Source organism: Ctenopharyngodon idella, chromosome 12, assembly GCF_019924925.1.
Source record: "Ctenopharyngodon idella isolate HZGC_01 chromosome 12, HZGC01, whole genome shotgun sequence".
NCBI classification, from domain to species: Eukaryota; Metazoa; Chordata; class Actinopteri; order Cypriniformes; family Xenocyprididae; genus Ctenopharyngodon; species Ctenopharyngodon idella.
Window position 1 is genome coordinate 4181158 of NC_067231.1, and position 15196 is coordinate 4196353.

General features: G+C 38.4%; 1 protein-coding gene across 1 annotated transcript in view; it reads left to right on the plus strand.

Annotated features, from left to right (window-relative positions):
- Positions 1-11395, plus strand: part of kansl1a (KAT8 regulatory NSL complex subunit 1a) — a 28053-nt gene extending 16658 nt beyond the window's left edge. The window contains exons 3-14 of the mRNA XM_051913695.1: positions 1107-1248; positions 1415-1560; positions 2109-2244; positions 2343-2514; positions 3492-3677; positions 3759-3926; positions 5452-5582; positions 7423-7541; positions 7677-7734; positions 7838-7950; positions 8019-8277; positions 10125-11395. Coding sequence (XP_051769655.1) covers positions 1107-1248; positions 1415-1560; positions 2109-2244; positions 2343-2514; positions 3492-3677; positions 3759-3926; positions 5452-5582; positions 7423-7541; positions 7677-7734; positions 7838-7950; positions 8019-8277; positions 10125-10277 — 1783 coding nt within the window. The 3' untranslated portion in view covers positions 10278-11395. The remainder of the gene's footprint in view (positions 1-1106; positions 1249-1414; positions 1561-2108; positions 2245-2342; positions 2515-3491; positions 3678-3758; positions 3927-5451; positions 5583-7422; positions 7542-7676; positions 7735-7837; positions 7951-8018; positions 8278-10124) is intronic.
- The last annotated feature ends 3801 nt before the right edge of the window (positions 11396-15196 follow it).

Sequence of the window (15196 nt, forward strand, 5' to 3'; positions counted from 1 at the left end):
TGTGAGTAATGAATTGTTCTTTTTCCCTATTTGTTGTGCTTAACTTTGTGAGTATCTCACCATTTATGTCAAAATGCCTGTTTTGGTGAGTATTCACGCGAACACAGTCATAAACAAATAGGGTAAAATCGGATGTGTACCAGTATATTGGATTTGTGCGTTAGGTCTCAATGACAGCAGCCTGTCTGTCTTTAAATATAATCAAACAACAAAAGAAAAATAGAAAATCACTCACTGCAGCTTTAGTAAGAATCATTGTGTATTTAATTCATACTCTGAAGACTATTTAACATTTGATTATTCAATTTTTTGTAGTATTTATTACTGCATTATTAGTAATATTAGATAGACCACTCTTTATTTCACTTTTTGTTATATTTTATTTATTTGTCCTATTGCTTGTAATTAGATTCTTTTTTTTTTTTTTAATTTATTACTGACTTGTCTTCACTCTTTAGTAAGCTTTAACCTTTTACTTATATTAGTAAGGCTAGTTTTGTGTAGAATGTATAATTGTGATATTTCAGTGTCATCTGAAATTTTGGCATCATAACCTTATTTCCAGTAAAAATAACCATATCATGATATATATGGTTATTGTGAGATAAAAATACTCCTATTGTGATATATTTTGGTCTTGTTGCCTTCCCCTAGTCTTGCATTATTTCCCTTTCCTGTCATCTCTTAGTTGCAAAGGAAGTGGTTGAAATTCAAGCTGGCAAATGTGGTTTTGCAGGGCTGTGACATAAAGACTTTGGCTGTACTTAAAAAAAGGGGATGAACTATATTGTGGCATCTGTAAGTGACATGCCTAGATGGGTTTCTGTGCTGAATGTGTTTAACAGTGCCCTCTATGTGTTATGCATCATTATTACAGTCAAAATGATTGATTTTGTCTGTAATCTGGACCATCAGGGCTGGAAAAGTTACAGAGAACAATTTAAAGGGTTTCCTGTTTGTTTTATCTGTGTCGTCACAGCCAGTTTCTACTCACTGAAGTAAACAGACCGTAGGAACTAACCTTCTAATGACTCCCCTAGTTAGCTAAATGACTAAATGTCTAACTTAAGACATGTTTAACCGGATTGTTCACTTTTCTCTCTCAGATGGAGAAGAGCAGAAGGCCGGTTTGCCAGGGAAAGAGCCACCATTATCAGTCACTGGACATGGCTGCAGGCTCAGATATCAGACCTGGAGTACCGCATTCGACAGCAGGTCGACATCTACCGCCAACTCCGCGCCAGCAAGGTTAGCAGACGCTTGATATCTGCAGTCTGTGAGAGAGAAAGTGTTTGTGTTATAAGAAAAACAAAACAGCATCCAGTGTCAGGAATGTTGGGAATTAGTTTAATGGGAATAACTGTTAATTAATCTGTATATAAAGGTTTTTTTCCCCCACATGCTCTCTCTGCAGGGTCCTGTGGAGCTGGGAGACTTTGCCCCTTCCTGCCAGAGAACCATGATGGAGACTGAGAATGTCCTGAACTCACTAACATCCCAGAATTTCACAGAATCCCAGTCTCATTTGACAAACACATCTGAAAACAACGTCTCTTTCAGGTTCTTACAAAATGCTAATATGTCTCATTATATTGGAGTAAATATTTTAATTTAATATAAGTTGTTGTTACCGTATGCTAACACATTATTATAACTAGACCCAGTTTATATTAACTGTCTTTAACTACTATGTGCTAACATTTAAATGAATGCACTTCACTAATATAGCACTAATATATATATATATATATACTTTTTGTAATGTCAATTTGATGATTTTCTCATTTAACACAATAATGACTTTAAATGATCTTTTGGGGGTAATTTCTCAGCCAAATTTGATTAATCACCACATTGTGTAATTAATTAGATTAAAAATTTTAATCGCTTGACAGCCCTAATATATACACATACACACTTTATACTTTAAATATAAGTACATCTAGACATCTAATATAAATAGGACCTAAAGACTTTATATTAACATTATATTAGCATTATTAACCAGCCATTATTGAAAAATAAACCTAGACTGGTTGAATGCAGTGGTGTCTTGTATCATAATGTCATATTAACCATTAGCTTGTTTTCACATTTTCTTATTTCAGTCGTGTGGCAGAAATGTCAGACACATGCCCTTCGAGTCTAGACAGCAGCTCTACGTCCGCACGAACACGCCCGCTGGTGACCTGCAGAAGACGACGTCTAATCCACCCAAACACTTTCCACAATCTCAATGGCAAGGTGTGTGAAGTTTGTTGGTACGAATGTATTAATATTCCAGGAGCATCTTTTTTGCTGATTTTGAAGTGTGTCTGAAGTGAGTTTCCTTCATTTATCAGGTTCAGAGAGCGACGTTTTCACCTCCACAAGTATGTGAGGTCAACGGCTCATGTGTCATGTGTGGGATTGCTCGCCCCCTCTCCAAACCAGACTTACCTTATGATCGCCCTCTGCTGGAAAAAATCGCACATCAAGACCGCAGCATCCACCCTGTTCTGTCCTTGCAATCGGGTGAGATGTAGATTCACACACACACACACATATATATATATATAAAGTAAAATGTATAAAATTATTACAAATTACTGTATACAATTATTACAAAAACAGCTGATTGTTTTAAAGAAGAAAGAAGTAACCAAACCACAAACTTAGGCCCTGTTTACTTTTGGTATTAAGATGCGTTTTGATCGCTCGGATCACAAGTAGACGAGGGAGACACATACCTGTTTACACCTGGTATTTAGTCTCTTTTGTCCACTTTCAACCACTTCTGTCCTGATTTCTTCGAGGGGAGGGTCTATGGGCAGGTAAATGTATGGGATTTTTCAGATATTTCAATATAATGGGCTTGCTCAGTTTCCATATGAAAGCGCCCAGAGATGACGGAAAAACATACAGAGAGCATCAGCTTTGGTTTCTGCTCTGACAGTCGTAAAACCGGCTGAACGCGGTGAGTGCGTGTTAGAAATCAGGAATGGTGAGAGAACATTGTGCTTGGTACATTTTTTCTTCTTCAAACCAAACTTTTGTCTTCAGCTGACAGAGTTTAAATCCTGTCTGGCTAGCGCACTTCCCATTATGTTTACACATTAGGTCAGTCAGCGGAGAGAAGGTGTCTTTAGTGGCACTCATTAGTAGCATTATTCGACTACATGAGTGTTTACACTACAAAAGCAATCCGGTCGAATGTGTTTTCGACTACCTCTGGAAGTGGTCGAAAGTGGACAAACTTAAAACGTTTTAGACCCCGTTTACACCTGTATTTAGCATCGTCCACTTGTGATCCGATCGACCAAAATGCATCTTAATACCAGGTGTAAATGGCCTAAGAGGTTTTTAAGCACTTTAATATGTTATTGTCTGAAATTCACAATCCACAGACTATCGATTTTATCAATTACTTGGTGCAGTCCTAGATGTGATAAAATGTCATTAATTCTAACAATTCTGTCTTGAATCTTTTTTTCCTCTGGTTGGTCTCTCAGACGTGGCTCTTAGCTTACAGTTGCAGAAGGTGTTGAGGTCTCATTGGCAGACTCGTCCCTTTGACAGAATCAAGCCGCTCAAGAAGATCTCTCTCAAACACAAGCTTTCCATCACACCATCCTCGTCATCATCCTTCCTCTCTAAACACAAATTCAGACTGTCAAATTCGCATGCGGCCGCAGTCCGTAAGTACACAAACATGTTGATACTCACGACTGCGAGAAAGTGACCAAAGTCATTAACTTTTAATTCGTTCTCTCTGTTAGGATTGGCCCGTCACAAGAGCAGGCTGGAGAAGCTGCACAGGCAGCAGGTGGACAGCATCTCATGTGTCCCAAAGCCGGACACACTCACACCCTGCAGGGCGGATCGTGTGCTGGACCGGAGTCACAGCAGGAAGAGAGTCAGAGAGCACTCACTGGACAGAGCGGACTGTGAGTGTACTGCTTCCTACACAAAAATGAGCCTAAATATAGTCGCTTTTCCACCGTCTGGCTTAACCGTTCCATTCCGTGCCGATCCGGGCCAGCCAGTACGAATATGGTTTCATTTCCCACTGAGGGGAAAAAGAGTTTAACAGAGTTTACATCTCATACCGTCTGTAAACAAGAGTTTACAGACGGTATGAGATGTAAATAGCCACCGCATTATGGAGGATGATCGGATATTTCTTTTAATTTTATTATTAACTTGTGTTTATTTCGCTCAAATAGCACTCTTGGCCAGCTTGGAGTGGTGACGTCATTACACGCATTCTACCAGCACGGTTAGCTGAGAATTCTGGGCCAAGAACAGTTTGTAATTGTACCGTGCCGAACCAAGCTCAAGTGGAAATATAACTGGAACCGTTTCTTACCGTTCTTAGAACCGTTCGGCCTGATGGTGGAAAAGCAGCTCATGTCTTAAAGTGGTCCTATTATGCCCCTTTTTTTAAAGTCTTTTTAATATCAGGGTCTACTAGAATAGTTTTTATGCTTGAATGTTCAAAAAACACACTATATTCACATAGTTGACATTGTTGCAGCTCCTCTCTTCCTGGACTGTCAGTAACACTCTCTTTAGTTTCTGTCTCTATGAAGCTCCTCTTTCCAGAAAGCACAATGTGCTCTGATTGGTCGGCTGGAACTGTGTGTTGTGATTGGTCAACCTCTTCCAGCATGTTTGGGAAAACTTACCACGAGTTTTAACACACTACTAACTAACTCAACCAGGCCCCGCCCTTGTTTTTGAGTTTGCTTTGGACAGGAATTATTTAAATGAGGAATATTGTGACGTGTTTGTTCCCGGAAGAAAACTCAAGACTATGATCGAGGCGTTTCAGGCAGTTTAGAAACAGTGCTGAGCGTTATAAACAATCACATGTATCTGTTGAGCGCATGAATGACCAGTCTAAAGCACTTAGATTAGTCCCCAGCAAATAAATCCAGTGAAAACCGAATTTTAAGGATAAATTGAGAAAAAAAAAAAGTATTCTCTTAATCCGCTTTAATAATCATTATTAGGATATTAAGGGCAATAATTGACTAATTATTTTTGTCATCATATTGCAGCCCTACCCTGTAATTAGTTCTGTTTTTTACCATTATGTACTTTAGGTATGCTATTTAAAATTATATTAATGTCATATCATTATGCAATTGTAAATTCTTGTCTGAGGAAGTATATTGTGAATACATTTATACCACCTGTGGGCAGCATTAAACAGTCATGTCATGGCAGCTTTCGTGCCACCTTTGCAGTGTAAAGATGGCTTTTGTTGATAACACATATTTAATAAGGTAATAATTAAAATTGATCAATTCCAGTGGAGAAAATTTCCATAAATTAATTTCTGACTCTAGGTATACCAAGCTTCTCAGTGAGACCACTTCGCAAACTCAGTGTCCTAAGTTTTGAAATTAAATGTTGAGCACATATCAGTGTCTTATTTCTGTGTATATATTTCCTCTTGTCATATAGCACCAAAGGTCATGATGGATGCAGGCAGTCCATGTCCATCTCTGTCCAGCCTTCACTCCTCCAACACCAGTCCCTTGACCAGACAGCTCTCCCTCCCCATTGAGAGCAGCACTCCTCTGGGAAACAGTGTGGTATGTTCATTATTTCCAGCCGATAGCACTCTGGAACGTGGCACAGTTGAACCTTGAGTGACTTCAGAATTCAAAACCCAGCTTGTGGTCCTTTCCAATCCCGTCCCCCTTTCTTGCCATTATACTATTGATAATAAAAGCCAAAAAATGCCAAATATAAATCTTAGAGCAGGGTACTTAAAAGTCCTAAATTCAGTTTTATCAAAAAGTCTTAATTATCAAATAAGAGGGCTTCAGTTTGAGGACAGAAAAATGTGATGGCGATGGTTTAAATGTGAACCTTCAAAATGTGCCACTTTTGCATGTTCTGATGTTTGGTTGTAAGAGTGCATATTTTATCTCACTAATCTTATTGAATGAGCAGCTATAAGTAGTAAAGCATAGACATTTTAAAATAAGACTCCCAGTGTATTTCAGGCTTGTTTATAATAAAAAAATCCTGCATTATGCTTAAAATGTTTTTCTGGATATTATTGATATTTTGGTTACACTGTATCTGGCATAAGATTCAACAAACTCTTGTGGCTTCTTTCTGACTAAGAACATTCACACATTCAAAATAGATTTTACTAGTTTGAGCTCAATAATATTTCTATTGCCTTTTGTTAAACAGATTATCATCATATCAGTAAAATACAGGTCGACCTCTAATTGGTATTTAATGTATTAGCACATATATACAGTATGTATTGAATAAAACATGCCTTGAGTATTTTAACTACTAATTGTATGAGATTGTATGGGTTTGTTCTGAGTGGACATAGAATAATAATTTTATTTGTGCAGGCCTTAAAAATGGTCTTAAAGTTTTAGTTCACCCAAAAATGAAAATAATGTCATTTATTACTCACCCTCATGTTGTTCTGCAGCTGTAAGACCTTCGTTCATCTTCAGAACATAAATTAAGATATTGTTGATGAAATCCGATGGCTCAGTGAGGCCTCTATTGAGAGTAAAGCCATTCAAACTCTCAAGGTCCATAAAGGGACTGAAAACATGTTTGAAACAGTTCATGTGAGTTCAGTGGTTCTATCTTAATATCATAAAGCAATAAGAATACTTTTTGTGCACCAAAAAAACAAAATAATGACTTTTCAACAATATCTATATGGGCCGATTTCAAAACACTTTTTAATGAAGCTTCTGAGCTTTATGAATCTTTTGTTTTCGTATTAGTGATTCATATCTCCTATCAAACGGCTAAACTGCTGAAATCATGCGATTTTGGCGCTCCGATTCACTGATTCGATTCGTCAAGCTCTGAAGCAGTGTTTTGAAATCGGCTCATATAGATAATGTTGAAAAGTCTTTATTTTGTTTTTGGGCGCGCAAAAAATATCCTTGTCGCTTTATAATATTAAGATAGAATCACTGAACTCACATGAGCTGTTTCAAATATTTTTTTAGTACCTTTATGGACCTTGAGAGTTTGAATGGCTTTGCCTCACTGAGCCATCGGATTTTATCAACAATATCTTAATTTGTGTTCTGAAGATGAATGAAGGTCTTACGGCTGTAGAACGACATGAGGGTGAGTAATAAATGACATTATTTTCATTTTTGGGTGAACTAACCCTTTAAAAAGTCTCAAATTTGAATTCTGGAGATATATTGTTAGTGAGCAGTATTGTTGTCTATTGTCTACATAGGCAGCTTCCTTCTAAAGCCATACATCTATACATACATCTCTAGTAAATCGTTGTTGTTCCGTCTCATCCATTTCCTTTTCAACTGTGAAACAACAGGCCAGGCAATTGTTGCCAATTAGTGGATTGAGGGTACAGACGAGCTCATGTGATCACTTTTCATTTATTACATGTATTTTTGTTCTTTTCTACAGCCCATACGGAGGAGAAGAGGCGAGAGTCCGTTTGATATCAACAACATCGTCATTCCCATGTCAGTGGCCGCCACCACCAGAGTGGAGAAACTTCAGTACAAAGAAATTCTCACACCCAGGTGTGTCTCTAAGTCATTCACAATGCTGCTGTTAATTCATTTAAGCTGAATAATCTACAATATAATATCTATTTTATATTTAATGTAATATCTATTATATAATGTATTAAAAAAAAAAATCTCTACTCTGTTCAGATGGAGGGAAGTGGACACTTTAGCCCAACCGCTGGCAGAGGAAGATGATAACATTCCGGTAAAACATCCATCTTTTTTCTCTTCAAGCATTTCAGATATATTCCAAATCAAGCTATTGTCAGTCCTTATTAGTGATGTCACCTAATGATTCCTCCTTGTAGGTGGAGGACCTTTCAGATGCCATGTTCTCTAAACTTCATCAGCCGTGTGAAGAGCAGGAACGCTCTCGCTGGCGATGGACGGCTCTCACACCCGCCAAGAGGAGAGGCAGCAGGTACTTGTCCTACCTGATCTTGCATTTTTCCTGATATTGAGTTTGTAGTTAACCATGTCATCCCTCAGGTCCTATAAATCCCTGGATGGGCGAACGACACCATCAATAGTCGGAACGAACCCTTCGACGCCCCAGCCCTCTTCCCCAGACGGAAGTCACTTCCACCTCCTGCAGGATTATGGGCCTGTGCCGTCACCCCTGAGCCCGCCCAGCCCCGACACGCCCTGCTCGCGCGACGCACACACACCGTACACCAGAGACACAAACAGACTGCTGTACAGCGAAGATACGTGCGGCTCCACTTCAGACTGCACCTTTGAGGAGAAGGTAACATACACACGTCCTCAGGCTGTTCAACTGCTCAGCAGTCCAGAAATTAAATCATATTCATTTTCTCTATAGAAAAATGCATTTAAATTGAGAAATGCTCTTTTATTTTACATTCTGCTTTCTAAAGAACAGCCTGAAGTTAATCTGGATTATTCTTTTGCTAGCCCTAGTTTTTAACAGTAAAAAGTAAAAAACAAAATCCAAATCTTTCTAAAGTTTGTCTCATCGCCACTTTTGCAGCTTAAATTACGTGAAAAATTTTACCTTCATCGTTATATATCTAACATTTAAAGGTGCAGTAAGCGATTTCTGAGAAACGCTGTTGAAAGTGGATCTGTCCGAGCAGCACAACACACTTGTAGCCAATCAGCAGTAGGGGGCGTGTCCACTCATGATGGGGGAAGAGAGTGAGCAAGAGGGAGATTTGAAGAAAGACTGTAGAAAGAGTAATGGCTGAGAGACATTACAAAAGAGAAAAGCTCAAAGGAATATCACTGGAAAAAGAAGGGTAAAGAGCGTTAGGATCCGTGTTGATATTAGAAAATCTTTCCAGTGCTGGAGAGACCTAAGTGGGAAGGCCTGAAAATAGACAGAGGTTGCATTGTTTCTTCTCTATACATGAGTAAAGCTGTATTTGGACGGGACTAGTTTTACAGAGGTACATTAGAGAAATTTACGTTTCACAGACATGATTTGAGATTTTAATCCCGTCTGAAACTGCCATGTCTGTGTTTTTCTCATACAACCTCTGTAAAAATTCAGGAGCAAATTACCTACTGTTTTTCTGCAAACTCTTGGTCCTCTGAGAAATCTAATCCCGTCTGAATGCGAATGTCTGTGATTGCCAATATTGTATTATACTAACGCTTCACCTCATGAGCTTTTTGACCTACATGAGCTACCGTATGCACACCAATCTTCTGTATACTTTCATTTAATTTCAATATGGATAGTATCTGAAGAGTAAATGAGAAAACTAACAAATAGAGCCAAATTGCGGAAATTGTAAAGGCAGCCCATTTTAATTTCAGTGTCAAATAAGACAGAGTAAGATAGATTTCGCTGCTCACATATGCGATCAATTTAAAGGATTTGTTTACTTCAGAATTAAAATTTCCTGATAATTTACTCACCCCCATGTCATCTAAGATGTTTATGTCTTTCTTCAGATGAAAAGAAATTATGATTTTTGAGGAAAACATTCCAGGATTTTTCTCCATATAGTGGACTTCAACAGTTAACAATGGGTTGAAGGTCCAAATTGCAGTTCAGTGCAGTTTCAAAGGGCTCTACACGATCCCAGACGAGGAATAAGGGTCTTATCTAGCAAAACGATCTGTCATTTTCTAAAAAAAAAAAGAAAGAAAAAAATTATATACTTTTTAACCACAAATGCTCATCTTACACTAGCTCTGCGATGCGCCACGCATTACATAATCACGTTGGAAAGGCGGAAATACCAAGCAAGAGTTTACAAAGCGAATGTGCACAGACTAAGTCAAACGGCCTTTACAAAAAAAGGTAAAACAACGATGTCGAACGATTTTGAAGTTGGAGGAGAAAATGAGATGGAGTTTTTCGCCCTAATTCGGTTCTTCCGCCTTCGTCATTCGGGACTTTTCCAACGTGATTAAGTAATGCATGGCGCATCGCAGAGCAGTGCAAGCCGAGCATTTGTGCAGACGAACCCTGCCTATTGAGAAAATGCATGGGAAAAACTCTTGCAGAACCAAGGGTGCTGAAAAACTGGGTGACCCTTGAGAAGCGCTGAAAATAGATTTGTCCATCGATTCGATTTTTTACTGCATATGCTGTTCTTAACACTCTGCATGTTTTCCTGGCAGACGGTCCAGCCATGGGAACTCCGGAGTTTTCCTTTGCCTGAGGACCCAGTAATGGAGCCTGAGATTGACAAGGATCAACTGAGCTTTCCTACAGGCCTCAGAGCCGACGCCCACTGCAGGGCGGAGTCAGAGAGTGACGCTTCCTCGCCGTGATGACGGACTGATTAAAGCCCATCCACTAATGGGAACAACCTTAAAACCACACCTCCTATGGCATTAATTGAGAAGAAACTCATACTAATCAAAACAAAAAAAACAAAACAAAAAAAAAAGATTCTGTCGGGACTTCTGTTGTTTGATATTCAAACATCAGCCAATTATTTTCACAGTTTTTAGTGAACATTACCGAACATAGAAAGCTAAACCTGTCTTCTAAAACGAAAAATGTAAACGAGATGTATGAAAGTTGTTTCCATAAATGTTTTCATAGTCAGCTAAATATATCATTGGGACTTAGTGTGGTATTCTAACCTGTCAGGTGAACACTATGTAGTGCACTGTGTAGCAGACTTAAAGAGGGCTTGACCAAAGGGTGCCTCTCTGCTGACTTGTTATATATGTATGCTCGTGTTGTGAAGTGACGAACCAAAACCTGTCGAAAATACTTGCCGCATTATTCTCAGTTGATGGTCATGCATCAAGCAGAGATATTCTCCTCAGTTAAAAAGCACTTCACAGGGCGTCAATATCTTGTTCTCTTCCTCAAACCTCCCCTTTTCTCTTTCTTTTTAATAATTTCCCACCAGCATTTGGAGTATGCTAATGTTCATGACATCATGTATCACAATGTAATGGGAAAATTGCAAGCTCTGCAAAACAAAGCCTTTAGTGCACATTAGTTTAGGTCCTTAAATGTTCCAGGATCTTTCGACATCATCTGTTGAGATTGTACTTTGTACAGATGTTTCACACAGACCTGCCCTTCTCAGGTTATGCAGTTTTACGGAGTCTTGTGTTAGCAAGGTGTCTGTTTTTCCTTCACTTAGTCGATGTTTATGTGACCCCATATTAGTGTTCTTACTCAGCACTGTCGCCCCTTCGAGAATCTACTTGCTATGCAACTCAACATTATTGTTGTGGCCCTGTCTCCTTCTTTTTCACACAATCACAATGTCTTTTTTTATTTCTTTGATGTGTCTTTCTCTTCATAGCTATTTGAGACTGGTTTCATTGTAATTTGGACTGTTTAAGAAGTTAAATCATTTGCAGAAAAAAAGTAAAACAAAAACACCTTTTTTGTAAATAGTACCATTAAATCAAATCAAACTCCATTCCGATTGTATGTCTCATTGTTTGTGATGCAACGCTGTCAACATGATTTACCCTGAAGCCATCTCTAAGTCTCTTTTCGAAAGCTGTGTCCTCCGGAGGTGGACATTTGAAGGCTGCATACATCATCAAGGCGGTCGCATGTAAGAAAAGTAACCGTTAGATTGCAAAGTAAGAAAGAAATTACATTAATTTACACCTCACAAGGAATAACAGTCAATTTATTACGGTTACCTTTCTTAAATAAGACATCCTTGATGACGTATGCAGCCTTCAAAATCGACTTCCGGAGGACGCGGCCTTCGAAATTAGACCAAAAACGCGTCAAACGTTTGGTTTTGAATGGGAGAAAGTGCAACACGCAATATGGCGGAATAAGTCCCGCCTTCTAAATAAGAGCCAATCGCCGATTGGTAAAGTCATCGCGTCACTGCAGAAACAGACTGAATGCACATTAGCTTGATCCAGCCTGAAAAATAATTTTTTTTTTGTTATGATTTGAGCGTTTAGAAACAAAATTTATGAGACTACTGTTGTTGTCAGATTTCATTGGTGATTTCAAATATGAAATTTAATCGGCAGCTTGGCAAACAGCTTTGGATTTCAAAGAAATAGGAGCTGCACTTGCATGCCAGAGAGGCGTTTCAAAGATGGCTGCTGAGTGAAATGACAGCGCGGCACGACAAAAGCCAGTAGAAGCCATTATAATCAGTATATGTATTCATTATAATCTACAATGTATGTGTACTCAAAGCACTTGCGCTACTTCTGATAACAGGACAAATGGATTTGTAATGGTCACTTTGATGCCGTTACGACGTGACGCAACAATATTTGCGCCTGTTGTAGACACGGTGTGAGAGAAATGGCATATTCAGTTATGAGGAAATAAGGCAGGAGTTGATTCGATCATTAAGTGGTTACATAGCAGTATGGAGGCAGACTTGAACGTTTGCAAATAATTATGGAGGACTACTTCCGTCCTGAAACTGAAACCCTTTTGAGAAGACTTTCTGACTGGGACATGGTCAAGTTCATTGCGGTGTATTCCAGTGGTAACGTTTCTTTTTTTAAACATTTGTTATTTGAGTAATGTTTATAATAATGTTATTAATGTGAAAAATTGTTTAAAACTGAAAATTGTTCATTGACAAGATTTTAAGCTTTCAAGGCAACAGTCAGAGGAGAAGAAGCATGTTTTCTTTCAGGATACGCGACTTGAGTCACGCGTCCTTCACAAAGACGCATCTGCCTGATTCTGATCTTCTCTGATAAATCCAGCTTTGCCCAACACCTGGTCCTCTAATGATTAGACAGAGACCTGGAGAGGCCTACAACCCACAGTCTCTCACACCCACTGTGAAATTTGGTGGAGGACTGGTGATGATCTGGTCGTTCTTCAGTAAGGCTAGAATCGAGCAGATACAGTGCACAGCATAAATGAGTACACCCCCTCTGAACAAATACAAAAGATGTATTTTCTTTATGATCACTAATACAATTCATGAAAAGATGGCAAAACTAAAATGTATTAAACATATACATAATAAAAACTGAGAAATATGTCATTAAAAGCCGTAAATTAGCCAATTTTGTTTAAATTAAGGATTGCAGAAATGGGTACACCCTAGATTTAATTCAACAAATGTATAATATTCTAGTACTCAGTATGCCCTCCATAATTTTGAATATACTGCTCTGACCCTTCTTGGCACGGAGTGTACAAGTTCATGACAAATTGTCACATCTGTCTTGTTTAACTCCTGGATGACGAGCTCCTTAAATGCCCTGATCTTTAATGGGGAGTGTTGCTCAACTCGTCTCTACAGAATCCCCCACAGGCGCTCAAGAGTGTTAAGATTGAGTGCAATACATGTCCACAGGAGGTTTTTCACCTTGGGAGAATGCATATCCTCATTGTCATGTTGAAAAAATGCCCAACAATGCAGGGAATGAGGAAAGGGTAACATCTTCTGTTTCAAGTTTGTGTATTAAATTACACAGTGGTGTGGGAATTCATGACAGCATTGATAAAGCACAACTCCCTCATAAACTCATACATCCCTATATAAGAGCTTTACTACCACTGAACTTTACTGTGGGAACCAGGCACTTCTCACTGTACTCCTCCTCTAGCAACACCATAACATTTTGGATGCTGTTAGATCCAAAATGATTGATTTGGTCTCATGAGACCAGAGTATTGATTCACAGAATCTATATTTTGTAAATATGGGCTTAGTAAATGGCTAACTGACTTTATTGTGCTTTGGCTACAGTAGGTAGTTCCAGTGAGAACAACAACCATGCATGTCATTTCTGCAGGCTGCATCTTACTCTGTAAGATATACAGTCACTCTTTTCATAGCTTTTGCTGGCTCTGAGACACTCGCCTGGTATTTCTCCTGCTCTTTGTCTAGCAAAAAAATCCCTCATCACTAAATGAAAGCTTAAAATGAAGGCCTGGTTATTTCAGGTGCCTTGTCACAAGTCCATTGTTTTTGAATTTCTGTGGTACTTTTGCTATATTTTCACACTTAAAACAATGATTTGGTAATCCTCTTGTACCACTGTCCTCTTTTGTGCTAAGAAATAAGTCTCCTGACAGTTCTCTCCAAAATGGTTCCATTGTTGTCAGCATTAAGTCTGAGAATGATTCAGTGGGCTATAAAACACTTTTAATTGTCAAGAAATGACTTCTCTTTAAATGTTTTGGTTCAACATACCTGTTGATCAAACATTGCCTTAAACTTACACCAGAATTGTTTTTTTTTCGTTTTATTTAGTAACTTTTAGGAGGGTGTACTCATTTTTGCTACACATTTTATCACCTTGACAAGAAAATCTTATTTTCCTGAATAATTTTGACATGCTTCTTTGGTAACTGATTAAGCAGACTTGCTGGAACATTATCTCTCTAAAGAACCATAACATGTCTTCTAAGTAATTGAGTAATTGCTGACTTTCAAAAGTTTCAGAGGGGGTGTACTCATTTATGCTGTGCACTGTGCGTCTTTGTGAAGGATACAAAACTCGAGCCACATAGCCTACAAGATTATCCTGAAAGAAAAATTGCTTCCTTCTGCTCTGACAATGTTCCCCAACAAGGTGTGGTTGGAGGACCACCAGATCAAGGTCTGTCATGGCCACCACAATCTCCAGACCTGAACCCCACTGAAACCCTATGGAATGTAAGCAAGAGGGTCACCAGCCATTATATAAAGCCAAGCTGCTTGATTTTTTTTTTTTTTTTTTTTTTCACCAGGAGTGGCATAAAGTCGCCCAACAGCAATGTGACTGGCTGACAGCATGCCAAGACCCATGAAAGCTGTGACTGGAAATCAGGGTTATTCCACCAAATATTGATTTCTGAACTCATCCTAAGTTAAAACATTAGTATTGTGTTGTTTAAAAATGAATATAAACTTGATTTTGTTGCATTATTTGAGGTCTAAAAACATTACATCTCTTTTTTGTTATTTTGACCAGTTGTCATTTTCTGCAAATAAATGCTCTAAATTACAATATTTTTATTTGAAAATTAGAAGAAATGTTGACAGTAGTTTGTAGAATCAATGAAAAACGTTCATTTTTTACTCAGATACGTATAAATAAATCCAGAGAAACTGCACATCTTGCAGTGGTCTCTTAATTTTTTCCAGAGTTGTATATAAACCACTTTGCAGCTGCCTGGGTGTCCCCTGGGCTTGACTATTTTTTGGCCTACTTTTTTGGAATAATGTTCTCTGACCACAAGTATGTACTAAAGTACAAGTATTTGGAGTATAATAAAAAAGTAGACA